General features: G+C 51.9%; 1 protein-coding gene across 1 annotated transcript in view; it reads right to left on the bottom strand.

Annotated features, from left to right (window-relative positions):
* Positions 1-249: 249 nt before the first annotated feature.
* LOC144752366 (E3 ubiquitin-protein ligase TRIM39-like) overlaps positions 250-20,732 on the bottom strand; it is a 296,195-nt gene continuing 275,712 nt past the window's right edge. The window contains exon 10 of the mRNA XM_078640300.1: positions 250-794. Coding sequence (XP_078496426.1) covers positions 250-794 — 545 coding nt within the window. The remainder of the gene's footprint in view (positions 795-20,732) is intronic.

The following is a 20,732-nucleotide window of genomic DNA, read 5'->3' as shown; positions in this document are numbered from 1 at the left end:
CTCACCCCCCCTGCCGGCAGTCTCTTCACCCCCGCACCTCTCTCTCTCACCCCCCCCTGCCGACAGTCTCTTCACCCCCGCACCTCTCTCTCTCACCCCCCCTGCCGGCAGTCTCTTCACCCCCGCACCTCTCTCTCTCACCCCCCCTGCCGGCAGTCTCTTCACCCCGCACCTCTCTCTCTCACCCCCCCTGCCGGCAGTCTCTTCACCCCGCACCTCTCTCTCTCACCCCCCCTGCTGTCAGTCTCTTCACCCCCGCACTGTCACCGGCAGGACCCGCAGCGCCCCCGCATTCCCCCCTCCCTGGTTGAGTCCTGGCTCGAAGAAGGGCCGCAGGGTGGGGGGGAAGGAGGCCCCCGAGTAGGTGTAGAGCAGAGACCCGTCATCCACATTGTAGAAGGAGAGCCGGCCCGCCTCATAGTCCAGGAAGAGACCCACAGCCCTGGGGGGCGCAGGGGGGGTCAGGAGGGTGGAGGGGGAGGTGAGAGCTTCATATTTACCATCTCTGAGCCACACTGTCCAGAATCCACGCTCAGGTGATAGTGCGATGTCCCCCTTCCTGCTCACAGCCTCGTCGCACACCCCCAGGTCCCAGGCCGTCTTGTCCCCCACCGCCACCTCCCAGTAATGCCTCCCGGAGCTCAGCCGCTCTCGCCCCAGGACTATGATGTATTTAGTGAACCTCTGGGGCGTGTCCGGCAGATCCTGTGCTCTGCCTCCGTTCCTCACGCTCCTTCCGTCCTCGGACAGGACGAGGTACTGATGAGCGGAGTCCGGGTCCAGGGTCACCGCAGCTGCAAGAGAGAGAGAAGCAGAGGTCAGAGGTCAGCTCATGGCATGGCTCCTAGTGTACCCTGGGGGAGGTGGGGGCACCCCCGGCTCTCGGGTCTTTTAAACAGACCGACCGGTAAGTATCACCTCCTGCTGGGCTCCCACAGGGGTCAATCTCTTTCTGTGACCCTCATCTCTACATGCATTAGATGTCACTGGCACCACACGTGTGTATTCAGAACTGGCCCCTCAGCTACATATTTGTATTTTAAAATAAAGAGTTTTATTTTTTATTTTTTTTTATTCTATTCTGAACTAAGGAATCCCACACGGTGAAAGGATATGCGTAGAAGTCACAGACTGTGTGAAAACAGCGCTTCCAGTTTCAAAACCCAAAATCCTAATACTGTGCTAGTTGATGTGAGAGTCATGAGTGCGGTATCAGATTCCAATCACAAGCATCTCACCCGAGAGGTTACCCCCCCCCCCATCAAGAACCCCATTCTCCACAGCAGTCACACACCCTGAAGGATGAGAGGCAGAGTCCACACACCCTGAAGGATGAGAGGCGGAGTCCACGGCTCTGAAGGATGAGAGGCAGAGTCCACACACCCTGAAGGATGAGAGGCAGAGTCCACACACCCTGAAGGATGAGAGGCAGAGTCCACACACCCTGAAGGATGAGAGGCAGAGTCCACACACCCTGAAGGATGAGAGGCAGAGTCCACACACCATGAAGGATGAGAGGCAGAGTCCACACACCCTGAAGGATGAGAGGCAGAGTCCACACACCCTGAAGGATGAGAGGCAGAGTCCACACACCCTGAAGGATGAGAGGCAGAGTCCACACACCCTGAAGGATGAGAGGCAGAGTCCACGGCTCTGAAGGATGAGAGGCAGAGTCCACACACCCTGAAGGATGAGAGGCAGAGTCCACACACCCTGAAGGATGAGAGGCGGAGTCCACCCACCCTGAAGGATGAGAGGCAGAGTCCACACACCCTGAAGGATGAGAGGCAGAGTCCACGGCTCTGAAGGATGAGAGGCAGAGTCCACACACCCTGAAGGATGAGAGGCAGAGTCCACACACCCTGAAGGATGAGAGGCAGAGTCCACCCACCCTAAAGGATGAGAGGCAGAGTCCACACACCCTGAAGGATGAGAGGCAGAGTCCACACACCCTGAAGGATGAGAGGCAGAGTCCACACACCGTGAAGGATGAGAGGCAGAGTCCACACACCCTGAAGGATGAGAGGCAGAGTCCACACACCCTGAAGGATGAGAGGCAGAGTCCACACACCCTGAAGGATGAGAGGCAGAGTCCACACACCCTGAAGGATGAGAGGCAGAGTCCACACTCCCTGAAGGATAAGAGGCAGAGTCCACACACCCTGAAGGATAAGAGGAAGAGTCCACACACCCTGAAGGATGAGAGGCGGAGTCCACACACACTGAAGGATGAGAGGCAGAGTCCACACTCCCTGAAGGATGAGAGGCAGAGTCCACACACCATGAAGGATGAGAGGCAGAGTCCACACTCCCTGAAGGATGAGAGGCAGAGTCCACACACCCTGGAGGATGAGAGGCAGAGTCCACATACCCTGGAGGATGAGAGGCAGAGTCCACACTCCCTGAAGGATGAGAGGCAGAGTCCACACACCCTGGAGGATGAGAGGCAGAGTCCTCACTCCCTGGAGGATAAGAGGCAGAGTCCACACACCCTGGAGGATGAGAGGCAGAGTCCACACCCCCTGAGGGATGAGAGGGGGAGTCCACACACCCTGAAGGATGAGAGGCAGAGTCCACACACCCTGAAGGATGAGAGGCAGAGTCCACACACCCTCAAGGATGAGAGGCAGAGTCCACACACCCTGGAGGATGAGAGGCAGAGTCCACACACCCTGAAGGATGAGAGGCAGAGTCCACACACCCTGAAGGATGAGAGGCAGAGTCCACACACCCTGAAGGATGAGAGGCAGAGTCCACACACCGTGAAGGATGAGAGGCAGAGTCCACACACCCTGAAGGATGAGAGGCAGAGTCCACACACCCTGAAGGATGAGAGGCAGAGTCCACACACCCTGGAGGATGAGAGGCAGAGTCCACCCACCCTGAAGGATGAGAGGCAGAGTCCACACACCCTGAAGGATGAGAGGCAGAGTCCACACACCCTGAAGGATGAGAGGCAGAGTCCACACACCGTGAAGTATGAGAGGCAGAGTCCACACACCCTCAAGGATGAGAGGCAGAGTCCACACACCCTGGAGGATGAGAGGCAGAGTCCACACACCCTGAAGGATGAGAGGCAGAGTCCACACACCCTGGAGGATGAGAGGCAGAGTCCACACACCCTGAAGGATGAGAGGCAGAGTCCACACACCCTGAAGGATGAGAGGCAGAGTCCACACACCCTGAAGGATGAGAGGCAGAGTCCACACACCGTGAAGGATGAGAGGCAGAGTCCACACACCCTGAAGGATGAGAGGCAGAGTCCACACACCCTGGAGGATGAGAGGCAGAGTCCACCCACCCTGAAGGATGAGAGGCAGAGTCCACCCACCCTGAAGGATGAGAGGCAGAGTCCACACACCCTGAAGGATGAGAGGCAGAGTCCACACACCCTGAAGGATGAGAGGCAGAGTCCACACACCGTGAAGTATGAGAGGCAGAGTCCACACACCCTGAAGGATGAGAGGCGGAGTCCACACACCCTGGAGGATGCGAGGCAGAGTCCACATACCCTGGAGGATGAGAGGCAGAGTCCTCACTCCCTGGAGCTCTGGTAGAAGAACAAGGCACTCACAGCACCTTCCATGTTACTCTGCAGGTAAACGCCGCACCCATAAGGATGTGTGCAGATCCTGGAGAATGAACAGAGCGGCCTCAGGTGCATCTCAGTGGCGGCTGGTGGTGCGGGAAGGAGCCGCGAGGGTGGGCCCACTGGAGGTAAGTACCCGCCACTCTTTTCTTAAACATAGTGGTCGCTGCGGTGGGTTAAAGCCTGCTCGGTGGCTGTACCTTCTTCTATCATTTGTTCCACCCCCTTGAGCCTCTAAGGGGTGAAGTAAACACAGATACATCTTTGGTGAAACCATTAAGTCGATAAAGGAAAACACTTTTAAGGGTGATGGTGATAGAGAGTGTGGCGCACTGATGACCGGAAAAGATTATCCGTCTCTCTCCGGTTTACGGTGATCTAAGGCAGGGCTTTAAATGGGCCAGTTCTTCCATAAACCATGGAGCGGAGGGGAGTGCTCTTCTGGGAAAGAGGGTTTTTACTGGAGCTAGTTTGCCTCAAGCTCTCTCCAACCATTCCGTATGTGCAATAGTCCCTTCCTCCGGCCCCACAAACCTTTGGTCTGTGGGTGACTTAAGGAGAGTCTGAAAAGCATTACCATCCACTTTGTTCCAAGCTCTGACCACTACCTGCCTCTTGATGCATGCCCCACTTGTGCACTGGTCCCTAAAAGAAATCCCAAATAGAACAGTAGCGTTGTCTGTCCAAACAAGAGGGTGTTCCCCAGTGAAGCGGAGACCCGGGTGTTTCGTAAAATCCCATCCAGGGAATGTCCCGCCACATGAGTTGTGCCAGGTACATGTTGCTGGAGGTCTACCCTCTTCATCGTATCCATGAGGATCACTGTGTCCAGTTCAGAAGGAAGCTCGAGATAATAATGGAAATCCCAGAGGATAGTGTAAGCATCTTTAGAGATGCTATCTTCCAGCAGATTACTAATAGATGTATTAAAAGGCTCCTGGTGGTCTATAAAGTAAGATACCATTAAAGGTGTGATGGTGTGATAGGGTAAGATTAAAAGATAGAGCGTCACAGGCTGAGCTTGAGGGGGACCAAAAAACCGTCTTCATTGAGCTAGGGTAGATGCCTGCCAGTCTGCTCACTTTCCTTTGAGGCCTATTCAGGGTATGGCATAAAAACCCGGTAGGAGTGGCTTTCACCAGGTCTGGCCCTGGTGCTTCGTCAATCCAGGTTTCCGTAATGAAGGCCAGTTGTATTTCCCTATCCTCCAGTAGCCTAGCACATTCAATGCTGTGCTTGACCAGTGATCTTGCATTCAGCTGGATGCAGTTGAAAGCCAGCATTTCAGGCCTCGCTAACACTCCACTGGCGTCCTTCGTATGCTTGATGGCTTGGTATTGGACGTTTGGAAGGGTCACGTTGCAATGCGGACAGGTCATTGAAAACGATGCAGACTTAACGTTAAAATGAAGGCACATACATTCCAAACCTTTAACCCCATGTTTAAATCTAACAACGTTATGGACTATTTAATGGTTTTTCCTGGCGAAGTCCTTGCAGGGTTCCTGACGCTGAGCGCTGGCAGAGAGCGGACGGGCCAGGTGGGCTTGCATTTGGTGCGCCAGCGGTGTGCAACTGCGCACACGCGCCAGCCTCGCTACTTATAGCGTGCTAGTAGCCATAAAGCACTTCAACACCTGGTCAGGGTTAGTAAGCGCTATATAAATACAATTGCAGTTTCACCAGACACCAGTGCTAGGCACAAAGAACACCAGTCTCCACAAACAGTCCACAGCCTCTGAATATTGGTAGCCACATTCCACATACTGTGAAACTGGTACAGGAACAAGGCATTCACAAAACCTTCCATTCTACTCTGTTGATGAGCATCACATCCCACCAGACACCAGTGCCAGACACAAAAAACAACAGTCTCCACACAGTTCACATTGTCTGAATGATGAGAGGCAGATTACACACACACTGAGAGTCTGGTACAGGAACAACACCTTCCATTCTGCTCTGTAAATGAGCATAACAGTCCAACTGACAGCAGTGCTAGGTATAAAGGACATTAGCCTCCACACAGTTCACAGTGTCTGAATGATGAGAGGCAGATTCCACACACAGTGATTCTCTGGTACAAAAACAAGGCATTGATAACACCTCTAATTTCATCTTACTCTACAGCGAACACCACATCCCACCAGGCGTCTTGAGGTGCCCAGCACTGGTGAGTTCTTAGTCTTGTAATACCCTGATGTCACTAAAAGGTTTGATCGGTTGAAGTATTTTCCACACAAGGGAAAGTATTATACACTTTCACAAACCACAGTTCACCAAGCACCAGAAAGGTTGCTTCAGCACGTCCGGCCCATGTGGACTTTAGTGCATTGCATTGTCAGTCATAAAAACACTTTAAAATACAAGTATCATTGTAGGGCACCAAAACTGCTACCAGAAAGAAGCAAGCGTAAAGGGTAAAGAAAGAAGATGAAGTATGTGGGGGCAGTAGAAGAAGGTGTGCAGCTGCACGCGTTCCAGAGTCCAAACATAAACCTTGGGTTTACCACATTTTAACTATTCACCCAAAAATGTATTGGGTCTCTTATCACACTGAAATTCTTTGAAGATAACACATACACCACTGAGAATGTATAATAAAGGAATGATTTCCATATTGGATGCTATCACATTGTTTTGAATGGATTCAACAGCTAAGCTTTAAAAACTTAAATTTGTATAAAAACTTGGTGCTCCATTACGATGGCGGGCAGGCAAAGTCCGCCCGCCACCGCAACAGCAAAAGGGACCGCCCACAATAGGTGCGGCGTGTGAGAAGTTGGCCTGGTATGTAATGCTCACTAGTTCTAGTGATCACCTTGTACCATGCCAAGCAACCCTTATGGTGCAGGTTGTAAAGTCAACCTTATAGACAAGCTATCCTAGGGGTAGCATGGACTAAGCAGTCTTAGGCTAAACTCTGTAAAGGCATGTGAAGCAAGCTGTTTTACCATACACAATCCCCTTGAAAACCAAATGAAAGGACACCACACAGATATATATTGAAAATATATATAGATTTATTTCTAGAAATAACCCTGATACTCTTTATGAGCAAAGAAGCAAATGCGTTAAAACAAAACACAGTTTAAATATACAAAAGTTGCACGAATATGGATGAGACCTAGGGGCCACCTAAACCATATACTAAAATAGTGGTATAAGAACCACTATGGGGAAAGTGAAGAGGCCTAGGGCCTGGGGAATCGCTGGAGCTGTTCGGGACTAACAGTGATGAAGTCGGGAAAGGCCCGCGGGACTCGGGTGCAGTGCGGAAAGTGCAGGCATTACCAATGCAATGTCAATGGTGCGTAAAAGTTACAAAGTTAGTTATTAAGGAACCTTCCGAGTGACCTAGAAGGATGAAACTTTAGACACAGACACTAGAAGTGTGTACCAGTGTGGGAACACCGGCGGAGCTGAGTTATCTCACCCACAGGAAGCGGGTGCACAGGGTCGAAGTAGTGCCGGGTTTCGTCACGCAGGTCGATAGTGCTTGGAGCTGAAGATGCTGCAGGCGGCTCGATGTGAAGAGTTCCGGTGGATCCAAGGGTGGATCTGAAGAGGTGAAGACCTGAAAGCAGAGGGGACAATGTTCAAAGTCACTAGCTAGTGACTACCGTGGAACCAGGAAGGAACCAGGCAATGTCGGGTGCAAACAGGCGATGTCGTGAAGATTGTCTCTGCAGCCACGTGGATACGAAGAGGTCAAGGACGCCCAGGCATTGGTCACAAGCTGTACCACGAAGGCTCTCGCTGATGGCGGTGTCGGCAACTTGATTGAAGCAAACAGGCCTTGGCTAAAGCAAGCCACGCAGGAAGTGATTCAAGCTTCTCACTCGGACCAGCAAGGTCAGAGCGGGGGCTCCTTTTTAGGGGAGCAAGGGCCAGTCTGGAGCAACCAGACCAGTGGTGTAGTTTGTCGTTTTCGTCGCCAAGATGGCCGCTAGCCACGTGGCAAGTGTCCGGGATGGCGCGTCGAGTGGCACAGTGCAAAAGGGCCCCACGCAGATCGTGGAGATGCTGGGGGGCTGATCTTCGGTGCAAGGGCTGCTCGAGGTTGGGGCTTCTAAAAACCCCAAAGCACAGCGTCGAGGGTGCCTCGGGTGCTGCGCAGTCAGCTTCTCGGGGGTCTTTCAAGAGGTCCGGTCCCACGTCTCTCGGTGCCTCCACGGGTCCCTTCTTTGCAGGGACTGTGGATCGGGCTGTGAGATGTCTGGGAGTCTGGGTCTTGTCAGGCTCTGGGCTCGGGCTCCGGTGGGAGGCGACGGCAAAGCAGATGTCGAGTTGCTGGATGGTGCCTGTGTTCACAGGGTGGCCACTCCTAGGCCACAAGGGAGATGCTCTTCAGTCTTCTGTGCAGCAGAATGTCGAAGTCCAGTCGTCTTCTTGGTTTCAAGTTGATTCAGGATGATCTGAAGTCTCAGGACACAGCTCCCACTCTTATTCCAATTCTGGGGGCCGGATCACCTACTAGGTCCCTACTCTGGGTGGAACCAGGAAGGGGAGTGGTTACACCCCCTTTCCTTTGTCCAGTTTCGCGCCAGGACTGGGGCAGGAAAGCCCCAACACCGGTTTGAACTGGCCTATGCACAGGGACACCTTGTGTGCCCCAGGCATGTCTGATTCTATTCAGCCCTGTCCTACCCAATACACAAAATCCTGTCTGGGGTGGTGCTAGCACCTCCCAAGGCAGGAAACCCTTTGTCCAAGCTGCCCTCGCTGGAAGGACTCCCAGCAACAGGAGGTCAGACTTGTGTCTGTGGTGGCAGCATCCATTTAGTGATGCTGAGGCTCTGTTTAACTTTAACCGGGGTTCAGGTTAGGTACATGTAGTGTCCCTCTAGAAGGGTGGAATGCTACCCCCGTCGCCAGAACTGGCGAGTGGGTAGTATTCCAATTCGTATGACACCTTGCTCGACATGTTTTGATAAAGCCAAACCCAAGATAGCATTTAACCGCGAGGATTATAATGCACTTAAGAGTATATGGTATGGCAGTATCATGAAACAGCTAAAGGACATGGTTCCGAAAGCTGCAGACAGGCTCAGCTCATGCCAGAGCACCATCTCACATATTTCCAAGCACTCTGCCTCCAGGATTGATGAGGCCTTCCATAGGAGTGGCTGATAGGAACATATGTGTCCATTTTAGGTTAGGTATAGGCATACTACACCTAAGTAAGGGGTGGTTACACCGACTTACCCCAGCTGAGGGATCAGCCAGTTGTGTAAAATATGGAGGCCAGGCCAGGGGTGGCACAATACGTGCTGCAGCCCCTGGTAGGCCTTGGAAGCACCTATGCCCTGGGTACCTGGGTACACTGTTACAGGGGCCAATAAGGTGAACCAGTTCCAATTTCGTTATGCACCTAAAGTGCATGGGTTACAATTTAGAGAGAGAACAGCAGGCTGTGGGTCTGATTAGCAGGCCCATAGCCACATTAAGTCATAAACCAGTGAAGCAAAAAGCAAAAATTTGGGGTGACCATAGGATAGCAGACCCTACTCTCCTACACAACCCCCCCCCAAACGCAGGGACATTAGACTAACCATGACCAGTTGTGTCTTCATGTTCTAAGTGGAAGTACTTGGAGAGACCATCTGCGTTGCCATGGTCAGTCCCTGGGCGGTGCTCCGCTGTAAAGTCCATCCCCTGTAGGGAAATGGACCACCTGAGCAGTTTGGGGTTTTCACCCTTCATCTGATTAAGCCATAAGAGGGGCTTACGGTCGGTCTGAATCTTGAAGTGAGTGCCAAACAAGTATGGTCTCAGCTTCTTCAGGGCTCACACCTAAGAAAAGGCCTCCCTCTCAATGGCTGACCATCGTTTCTCTCTGGGGGTCAGCCTTCTGCTAATGAAAGCAATGGGCTGGTCTTGACCATCTACATTAAGTTGTGAAAGCACAGCTCCCACTCCCAACTCAGAAGCATCTGTTTGGACAATAAACTCTCTTGAGTAGTCAGGACTCTTCAGGATAGGTGCAGAGCACATGGCCTTCTTCAGGTCATCAAATGCCTTTTGACAGCTTACTGTCCACTGAACCTTTTTGGGCATCTTCTTAGATGTCAGATCATTAAGAGGAGTCACAATGGACCCATAGCTCTTAACAAACTTCCTGTAGTACCCAGTCAGGCCCCAGAAAGCTCTGACCTGAGTCTGGGTAGTTGGAGGAGCCCAGTCCTTTATGGTCTGAATCTTACTCTCCAGTGGTTGAACTTGGCCTCCACCCACAAGGTGGCCCAAGTACACAACCTTACTCTGCCCTATCTGGCACTTGGTTGCCTTGATAGTGAGGCCTGCCTTTTGCAGAGCCTCTAGCACTTCCTTCAGGTGGACCAGGTGATCCTCCCAGGTGGAGCTAAAGACAGCAATATCGTCCAGATATGCTGCACAAAAGTCATCCAACCCAGTAAGGACTTGATTCACCAACCTTTGGAAGGTGGCAGGTGCATTTTTCAAACCAAAGGGCATCACCACAAACTGATAATGCCCACTGGGAGTAGAAAATGCTGTCTTGGCTTTAGACTCCTCAGCTAACCTGATTTGCCAGTAGCCAGCTGTCAAGTTAAATGTGCTCAAATACTTGGCAGAAGCCAATTTGTCTATGAGCTCATCTGCTCTTGGAATTGGGTGTGCATCTGTCCTGGTGACAGCATTGAGTCCTCTGTAATCCACACAGAACCTCATCTCTCTCTTTCCATCTTTGGTGTGAGGTTTGGGGACCAGAACCACTGGGCTAGCCCAGGGGCTCTCTGAAGGCTCAATGACACCTAACTCCAGCATCTTTTGCACCTCAGCCTTGATACAGTCTCTGACATGGTCAGGCTGCCGGTAAATTTTGTTCTTTACAGGACGACTATCACCAGTGTCCACCACATGGGTACACCAGTTAGTCTGACTGGGTGTCAGGGAGAACATATGTCGATATGACTGCAAAACCTGTCTACAGTCATGTTGCTGATGTTCAGTGAGGCTGCCATCTAAGGCCACACCATCAACTGAGCCATCCTCAGGATTCTGAGCAGCAGGTCTGGGAGAGGGTCACTCTCTTCCTCCTGCCCCTCATCTGTAGCCATGAGCAAGCCCATGTCTCTCCTGTCAACATATTCTTTCAGCCTGTTAACATGGAGCACCCTGTGGGGGCTCCTGGGAGTTCCTAGGTCCACCAAGTAGGTAACCTCTCCCTTCTTTTAAAGAATTGTTTGGGGTCCAGACCATTTGTCTTGGAGTGCTGCTGGGGCCACCGGCTCCAACACCCATACCTTCTGTCCAGGCTGGTACTCAGTCAGGACAGCCTTTTGGTCATGCCAGGCTTTCTGTAATTCCTGGCTAGCCTCAAGGTTTTTGGATGCCTTCTCCATATACTCAGCCATCCTGGAGCGGAGACCAAGTACATAGTCCACTATGTCTTGCTTGGGCTTTTTGAGAGGTAACTTCCCTCCTTCCCTCACCAGACATAGGGGTCCTCTTACAGGGTGCCCAAACAACAACTCAAATGGGCTGAAGCCAACCCCCTTTTGTGGGACCTCTCTGTAAGCAAACAGAAGGCAGGGCAGAAGGATATCCCATCTTCGCCTGAGCTTTTCAGGTAATCATTTGATCATGCCCTTTAGGGTCTTGTTAAATCTTTCATCAAGACCATTGCACTGTGGATGATAGGGAGTGGTGAACTTGTAGTTGACACCACATTCCTTCCACATAGCTGTCAAGTATCCTGACATGAAGTTTGTACCTCTATCAGATATTACCTCCTTAGGAAACCCCACTCTGGAGAAAACTCCAAGTAAGGCCCTGGCCATAACAGGAGCTGTTGTGGTCCTAAGTGGAATTGCCTCTGGGTACCTGGTGGCATGGTCCACCACCACCAGTATGAATCTGTGCCCAGATGCTGTAGGGGGATCCATTGGTCCAACAATGTCAATCCCTACCCTTTCAAAGGGCACCCCCGCCACAGGTAGTGGTATCAGGGGGGCCTTTGTGGTACCACCTGCTTTGCCACTTGCTTGGCAGGTTACACAGGAGCGACAAAACTCCTTTGTATCTTCTGACATGTGAGGCCAGTGAAAGTGACAGACAAGTCTGTCCCATGTTTTGTTCTGGCCTAGGTGTCCTGCTAAGAGAATATCGTGTGCCAAGGTAAGAAGGAAGCCCCTAAATTGCAGAGGTATGACCAACCTCCTGGTTGTACCAGGCTTGGGGTCTCGACCCTCCGAATAAAGGAGCCCATCATCCCAATAAACGTTATGGGTACCTTGAGCATTCCCAGCAGCCTCAGCAGCAGCCTGCTGTCTGAGGGGTTCAAGAGAAGGACAGGATAACTGAGCCTGCCCCAAGTCTGCCCTAGAAGGTCCCCCTGTCCCCAGAAACTCAACCTGATCAGGTTCAAGCTCTATAGGGACAGTTCCTTCAGGGGTCTCAGAATCATCTTCCTGTGAAGGCTGATCCTCACTTGTAGGCATTTGGGAAGGCACAGCCTTTACCCTCCTGTTCCTTGTCTTGGGAGGTACTTGGTCCATTGTTCCAGGATCCAAGACCTGAGGTTCAGAGAGGCACTTTTTGGCCTGTGACCTGGTCACAGCAAGGACATGTGATGATATCCCTAACATCTCTGCATCAGTCCTGTACTCAACTTCTGACCATAGAGAGCTCTCCAGGTCATTGCCCAACAAACATTCTACTGGGAGATCAGCACTAACCACAACTCTTTTTAGGCCAGTTACCCCTCCCCAGGAAAAGTTAACAATTGCCACACTATGTGTAGTAGTGACATTGCTGGCATTGGTCACCAGGTAATTATCACCTGGTATGTACTGTCCAGGGTCCACAAAGCTAGGCGTCACCATAGTGACACTGGCACATGTGTCCCTGTATGCTTGAGCCACTTTTTCATTAATCAAAGGTGTCTGTCTGTACTTGCCCAAATTATTGGGACTGACAGTAGGGGAAAAATCAATCTCCCCATCACAAATCAGAACAGCCTGTGTGGGGATTCTGACTAGGACGGAATCTCCCTCAGTTCCCAAGGTGATACCCACTACCCCCTTAGTCTGTGGACCAACACTGCCAACTGTACTAGTGGGTGCAGGTGCCTTAGGGGCTGCAGTGTTGGGGGCTCCACCCTTTTTACAATCACTTGTCCAGTGAGTGGTGTTTTTGCAAAAGCTACACCAGGGTTTTCTTTGACCTTCTTTCTTCTTCTTCTTGGAAGTTTGGGACCCACCCCCAGTATTAGTTTGGGGCCCTGTTGAAGACTTCTGGTCTTTAGCCTTCTGCTCCCCACCCTTCTGGTCTGTTTTCTTTTGGTCACCACCCTGGTTCTGGTTCTGGTTCTTTTGCTTAACTCTGGTTCTAACCCATTTGTCTGCCCTCTTTCCCAATTCTTGGGGAGAGGTTAGATCTGAGTCAACCAAATGTTGATGCAACTGCTGGTTCTGACAGTTATTTAAAATCTGTTCTCTCATAAGCAAATTGTACAATCCTTCATAGTCTGTAACCTTACTTCCCAGCAACCAGCCCTCCAGAGCCTTAGTGGCACATTCAACAAATTCAGACCAGTCCTGAGTCTGTGTCTCCTGGGTGTCTCTGAACATTAACCTGTACTGTTCAGTGCTTAAGCCTAACTCATCAATCACAGCACTCTTCAGGACTAGGTAGTTTCTAGAATCCCCATCACTAACTGTGAGGAGTCTGTCTCGGCCTCTACCTTCAAAGGAGAGCCACACGATTGCTTCCCACTGTTCCTGAGGGACCTGCTGTACTTTGCAGGCTCTCTCAAGTGCAGTCATCCATTTGTGGATATCATCCCCAACTTTGTAGGGGGGCACAATCTTACTCAGGTTTCTATTGTCATAGGACCTGTCTTTATCCTTAGGGATAGTGCTGCCACCAGTGGATCCTAATCCACTCTCTCTAGGCTGCCTTGCTCTAGCAAGTTTCTCTTTGGCCAGGGCAACTTCTAATTCTTGCTTCTGGATCCTAAGTTCAGCCTCTCTCATTTTGGCCTCATGTTCCCTTCTCTGAGTGCTAGTCAACTCCCTTCTGGAGTTGCCATGAGAACCTCTAGAAACATGGGAAGTATTGGAGTCACCTGAGTGATTCCTCCTCCTCCTATGCTCCTGGTTAAGTCCACTTGGGGGTCTGAATGGGTTGGACCCACCTTCAGTCCCAAATAAGCTTAAGTTAGCCTGGTTAAGCCTGCTGACTAGCACCTGGCTATTTCTCTCATCATCAGACCCACGTTCCTCCTCCTCCTCCTCTTCTTCCTCATCCTCTGGCTGAGTATCTCCAGTGTTCTGGTCTTCCTCATCTATCTGGATGACAGGGGCAGGGGCATCAGTGTTTTCTTCTTCAGAAGGAGAGACTCCATCACCAGTCCCTGAGGGGCCTGGTTTGGAGTTCATTAGAGCTTCAGACTGGTCTAAAAGCTCTCTGAGGTGTCCTGCTGTAGGAGTAGGCCCTGTTTTGACTCCTCTCACGGAACACAGCTGCCTCAGTTCCTTAAAAGGAAAGATAGCAAATGTGGATGGTGCCCTTGGAGGGTCGCTCTCAACAGAGATAGGTCCAGTGGAATCCTCTGCTCCAGACATTGCTCTAGTGTGGTGGATGTGTTGCAATCTACCTACACTGGTGTTTTCCTACAAAACCTATCTAGTAGTTGTAGTCAGGGTGTGCTACTCCCTATCCTCTACAACAACTAAGTTCAGTAGAACTTAAGTATATTAGTCTTGTTTTAGTGTACCTATCAGGTACCTGTATGATCTTTTAAATGATACCCTCAAAGATTGTAATGGTAAAACAACAGCAAGCTCAAATCCCAATCCGCTGCTCACCAATGTGAGAAGTTGGCCTGGTATGTGATGCTCACTAGTTCTAGTGATCACCTTGTACCATGCCAAGCAACCCTTATGGTGCAGGTTGTAAAGTCAACCTTATAGACAAGCTATCCTAGGGGTAGCACGGACTAAGCAGTCTTAGGCTAAACTCTGTAAAGGCATGTGAAGCAAGCTGTTTTACCATACACAATCCCCTCGAATACCAAATGAAAGGACACCACACAGATATATATTGAAAATATGTATAGATTTATTTCTAGAAATAACCCTGATACTCTTTATGAGCACAGAAGCAAATGCGTTAAAACAAAACACAGTTTAAATATACAAAAGTTGCACGAATATGGATGAGCCCTAGGGGCCACCTAAACCATATTCTAAAATAGTGGTATAAGAACCACTATGGGGAAAGTGAAGAGGCCTAGGGCCTGGGGAATCGCTGGAGCTGTTTGGGACTAACAGTGATGAAGTCGGGAAAGGCCCGCGGGACTCGGGTGCAGTGCTGAAAGTGCACGCATTACCAATGCAATGTCAATGGTGCGTAAAAGTTACAAAGTTAGTTATTAAGGAACCTTCCGAGTGACCTAGAAGGATGAAACTTTAGACACAGACACTAGAGGTGTGTACCAGTGTGGGAACACCGGCGTTGCTGAGTTACCTCACCCACAGGAAGCGGGTGCACAGGGTCGAAGTAGTGTCGGGTTTCGTCACGCAGGTCGATGGTGCTTGGAGCTGAAGATGCTGCAGGCGGCTCGATGTGAAGAATTCCGGTGGATCCAAGGGTGGATCTGAAGAGGTGAAGACCTGAAAGCAGAGGGGACAATGTTCAAAGTCACTAGCCAGTGACTACCGTGGAACCAGGAAGGAACCAGGCAATGTCGGGTGCAAACAGGCGATGTCGTGAAGATTGTCTCTGCAGCCACGTGGACACGAAGAGGTCAAGGACGTCCAGGCGTTGGTCACGAGCTGTCCCACAAAGGCTCTCGCTGATGGCGGTGTCGGCAACTTGATTGAAGCAAACAGGCCTTGGCTAAAGCAAGCCACGCAGGAAGTGATTCAAGCTTCTCACTCGGACCAGCAAGGTCAGAGCGGGTGCTCCTTTTTAGGGGAGCAAGGGCCAGTCTGGAGCAACCAGACCAGTGGTGTAGTTGGTCGTTTTCATTGCCAAGATGGCCGCTAGCCACGTGGCAAGTGGCCGGGATGGCGCGTTGAGTGGCACAGTGCAAAAGGGCCCCACGCATATCGTGGAGATGCTGGGGGGCTGATCTTTGGTGCAAGGGCTGCTCGAGGTTGGGGCTTCTCAAACCCCAAAGCACAGCGTCGATGGTGCCTCGGGTGCTGCGCAGTCAGCTTCTCGGGGGTCTTTCAAGAGGTCCGGTCCCACGTCTCTCGGTGCCTCCACGGGTCCCTTCTTTGCAGGGACTGTGGATCGGGCTGTGAGATGTCTGGGAGTCTGGGTCTTGTCAGGCTCTGGGCTCCGGCGGGAGGCGGCGGCAAAGCAGACGTCGAGTTGCTGGATGGTGCCTGTGTTCACAGGGTGGCCACTCCTAGGCCACAAGGGTGATGCTCTTCAGTCTTCTGTGCAGCAGAATGTCGAAGTCCAGTCGTCTTCTTAGTTTCAAGTTGATTCAGGATGATCTGAAGTCTCAGGACACAGCTCCCACTCTTATTCCAATTCTGGGGGCCGGATCACCTACTAGGTCCCTCCTCTGGGTGGAACCAGGAAGGGGAGTGGTTACACCCCCTTTCCTTTGTCCAGTTTCGCACCAGTACTGGGGAAGGAAAGCCCCAGCACCGGTTTGAACTGGCCTATGCACAGGGACACCTTGTGTGCCCCAGGCATGTCTGATTCTATTCAGCCCTGTCCTACCCAATACACAAAATCCTGTCTGGGGTGGTGCTAGCACCTCCCAAGGCAGGAAACCCTTTGTCCAAGCTGCCCTCGCTGGAAGGACTCCCAGCAACAGGAGGTCAGACTTGTGTCTGTGGTGGCAGCATCCATTTTGTGATGCTGAGGCTCTGTTTAACTTTAACCGGGGTTCAGGAGGTACATGTCGTGTCCCTCTAGAAGGGTGGAATGCTACCCCCGCAGCTAGAACTGGCGAGGGGGTAGTATTCCAATTCGTATGACACCTTACTCGACATGTTTTGATAAAGCCAAACCCAAGATAGCATTTAACCGCGAGGATTATAATGCACTTAAGAGTATATGGTATGGCAGTATCATGAAACAGCTAAAGGACATGGTTCCGAAAGCTGCAGACAGGCTCAGCTCATGCCAGAGCCCCATCTCACATATTTCCAAGCACTCTGCCTCCAGGATTGATGAGGCCTTCCATGGGAGTGGCCGATAGGAACATATGTGTCCATTTTAGGTTAGGTATAGGCATACAACACCTAAGTAAGGGGTGGTTACACCGACTTACCCCAGCTGAGTGATCAGCCAGTTGTGTCAAATATGGAGGCCAGGCCAGGGGTGGCACAATACGTGCTGCAGCCCCTGGTAGGCCTTGGAAGCACCTATGCCCTGGGTACCTGGGTACACTGTTACAGGGGCCAATAAGGTGAACCAGTTCCATTTTCGTTATGCACCTAAAGTGCATGGGTTACAATTTAGAGAGAGAACATCAGGCTGTGGGTCTGATTAGCAGGCCCACAGCCACATTAAGTCATTAACCAGTGAAGCAAAAAGCAAAAATTTGGGGTGACCATAGGATAGCAGACCCTACTCTCCTACACGGCGGTCCCGCCATTCACATTATAGTGCGCCTGCCACACTGGCGGGCGCTTCACGCAATTTTTACATTGAGGCGTACGGTGCTGTAAGCAGCACCCGCCGCAATGTAAAAAATGCATGTACAGCATGTGCATGCACAATGTGACAGGCACAACGTGACAGCACCTTGTGCCTGCCACCTTGGGCATGCCCCATGTGTGCCCCCCACCCCCCAACATCCTGGGGGCCCACGACAGGCCCCCAACAGTGAAAACTGCATGCCTTTCCATGGCGGAAAAGGCTGCTCTCCGCCGGCATCCTGATATGGTTGGCAGTGTCTTACAGACAGGCAGTTTTCGGCTCAGTCGACCAGCGAAAAAGCGGCGGACAGTCTTCCCATCTGCCGCGGACCCCCCAGCCATCCTAATGTGGCCGGGGGTCAATCACGGAAGGATGGCGGGTGGATGGCCCCCGAAGGCCAGCGTTGGCCACCGCTGGCCTGGTGGGGCTGATCTGCCCGCCATCCTAATAGGCCCCTTGGTCTTTAACCATTTTAGCCAGTTTATTTAGCGCTAAACAGATTTAGCCCATGGGCTCATGTGCGACTGTGAATTTTGGGACTAGCAAGAATGCTTGCTGCAAGCAACTAAACAACCATTCAAGTCCACCATGGTACACCAGAATAGGCAACAAATTATTTGATTAAATACCCATGCATAGGTCTTCCCTGTGGGAAGACACCTGGGCGAACTTTAAATATAAAGAAAACAAGAATTATCAAAGCCAATAGGTCTCACCTTTGATCTTGGACCCTGATGCAATGGCTATGCCAATTATTCCCCCCTCAACCTCCCAGATGGCAATGACCATGTTTATGTTCAGTGATCATCTTGTAATGATTTTTCTTCATTGTAGATGGCCGGATGGGGAAAAAGTGCAAAATAATCTGGGGAACCATGGAGATGTTACAAAGAGGACTATTTATAGTGCTATGCATCTTTCTACGAAACTGCAAAGCTTTAAGGACAGCCCACCGAAGCAATGGTAGTGCTTATAAAAATGGTAAAAGCAAATGGTTGAAGGGATTTTGCAAAAGGTCACTCTCTGGGTATTGTATAGTGCCAAGTATTCTCTAATAGATAGCTACAGAGGTTTGTCGTCAACAACTAAAAATTAAGGCCCTCATTCCGATGTCTGTGGGCCCACCTACTTTCGTTGAAGGGTTGCAACAGTTGGATTATGATCCAGCAGATGGATACTGTACTGACTGGCTCAAAGAACCCGTTGGGGCAGCGGTGGGACTGTAATCCCTACAATTGGGGCGGTGCCGGCTCAGGCACCGCTGTAGGGATTACAATATCTCTTTCCCTCGGCCTTTCTATGGTGGTCCGACCGTCATAGAAAGTCAGACAGAAATAGACTTTGGGACCCCTAATAGGGCCTCTCCTCTGGGTCTCCGCTATTGGGATGAGGGTACTTGTGGGGCTCCCCCAAACATCCATGCACCGTGTGGCAGGCCACACACACAAACACAAGGAAATAATGGACGAGCACTGAAACCTTTCAGACACTCACCCTAAGTCACATATCTGGGTTGAATCCATCATCGTTCTTTAGCTCACTTCGCCGCCCCAGTTCAGACACAGCTGTATGCAAATTAGTCTTGATCCTTTGCCTCATGAGAACAGTCTAGACTGAACTGCCAAGCCAGGTCTTCCCTGGGCTGGAAACAATCATCCTGGGACCGGTTTCAGGGTAACACCTCTCATCAGTCAGGCTAGCTTGAATCCAGTGGCAAAGTGAGTAAGGGACTCACGTCTGGTGATACCCTGCCAACTTAGGGTGAACAAAGCAAATACAAGGAGATGATGTACTGAGCGCCGAAACTTTTCAGTCACTCACCCTGAGTCACAGATCTGGGTTGACTCCATCATCGTTCTTTAGCTCACTTCGCCACCCCAGTTCAGACCCAGGTACATGCAATTCAATCTTGACCCTCTGCCTCATGGTAACAGTCCAGACCAAACTGCCAAGCATCCTGGGACTGATTTTGAGGTAGCACCCCTCATCAGCCAGGCTTGCTTGAATCCAGTGGCAAAGTGAGCAAGGGACCCATGTCTAGACATACGACGTGGGCGAGTTGCTTGGTATTATCCGGGCATGTTAGAAAGGCGATTCCAGGGGGGACAGAAGATGTCTGACTGTCGCCCTGAAACCCACCCTTCCGTATGGAATTGGCCGAGCGCCGTCGAGAGGCCTCCTTGGCGAGGCTCCTCTCCTATGATCGTAACAGCCGAGCAATCACACCACCACAGAGAGACACCACACAAGAGTAGGTTTAAGAGTCTTTATATAAGGAATAAAGGCAAGGTTCTGCAGCAATATGTACAGGGGGATTGTGGGATCCCAACAAAGTCTCAATGTCCGGGGAAGGGGGTAGCGGGACAGTCTTGGTACCAGCTGGTACTAGGAAACCCTGCGCACAGCTCTCAATCCTCGAGCTGGGGGGTGCCGGGAGCCGCGACAGCGTCAGCAGGGCTCGGCGGATGGTTCAGCTTGGTAGAGCAGCGACAGCGTCAGCAGGGCTCGGCGGATGGTTCAGCTTGGTAGAGCCGCAACAGCGTCAGCAGGGCTTGGCGGATGGTTCAGCTTGGTAGAGCCGCGACAGCGTCAGCAGGGCTCGGCGGATGGTTCAGCTTGGTAGAGCCGCGGCAGCGTCAGCAGGGCTCGGCGGATGGTTCAGCTTGGTAGAGCCGCGACAGCGTCAGCAGGGCTCGGCGGATGGTTCAGCTTTGTAGAGCCGCGACATCGTCAGCAGGGCTCGGCGGATGGTTCAGCTTGGTAGAGCCGCGACAGCGTCAGCAGGGCTCAGAGGTTCCAGGTTCCAGGTTCAAGAGTTCTTATCAGGTTCAGCCGCGACGAGGTCAGCAGGGCTTCGCTACCAGATACAACTGATTTCCTGATCCAGGGCTGGCCCAGATATAGGAATGGAGTCCTTTGATGTCCGGACCCTCGCGCCTGGGGGTCAGAGGGGCCGGGATGAAGGTGTCCAGACTCCCAGTGGGGGGGTGGAGCCAGCGCCCAGGGAGGCCAGAGGGCGATCGATACCAGGCGTCCGGGGACGGCTGGAGGGCCATCAAAACTCTTCTCCTCCGGGATCTGTCAAGTGGCCACTTTACCACCTGGGTTGATCTTGGTGCCACGATGTCGGGGCTTCGCTGGAGCCGCGGCCGGGGTCGGGCAGAGGCCACGTACTCGGGACGTGATGGGCCCAAGATGGAGTCGGGCCTGAGAGGGTGGCCCGGGGTGGTGACCGGACCTGCAGAGTTGGGGCGAGCCGGGTTCGCCGGGTTCCCGAGGGGGAGAGCCGGGGTTTGCCAAGGGCGGCTCTCGTCGGGAGTTCGTTGAGGGTGTTGTCCGGAGGGGCGACAGCGGGTCGGTGGAGGGCCAATGTCGTTCTGGGCCCGCCATGCGGGAGGGGTAGGACCAAGCCACAAGGCCGGGTCCAACACACGTCCCCTCCAGCTGAAGGCGAGGAGAGTCACCCATCTTCTTGGGCAATCTCCTCGTCAAGGCGGAAGAAGCGGGA

The sequence above is a fragment of the Lissotriton helveticus genome, chromosome 5_1 (assembly GCF_964261635.1).
Source record: "Lissotriton helveticus chromosome 5_1, aLisHel1.1, whole genome shotgun sequence".
Lineage (NCBI taxonomy): Eukaryota > Metazoa > Chordata > Amphibia > Caudata > Salamandridae > Lissotriton > Lissotriton helveticus.
Note: the sequence above shows the minus strand (reverse complement) of the source record. Positions and strands in the feature narration are given on the sequence as shown.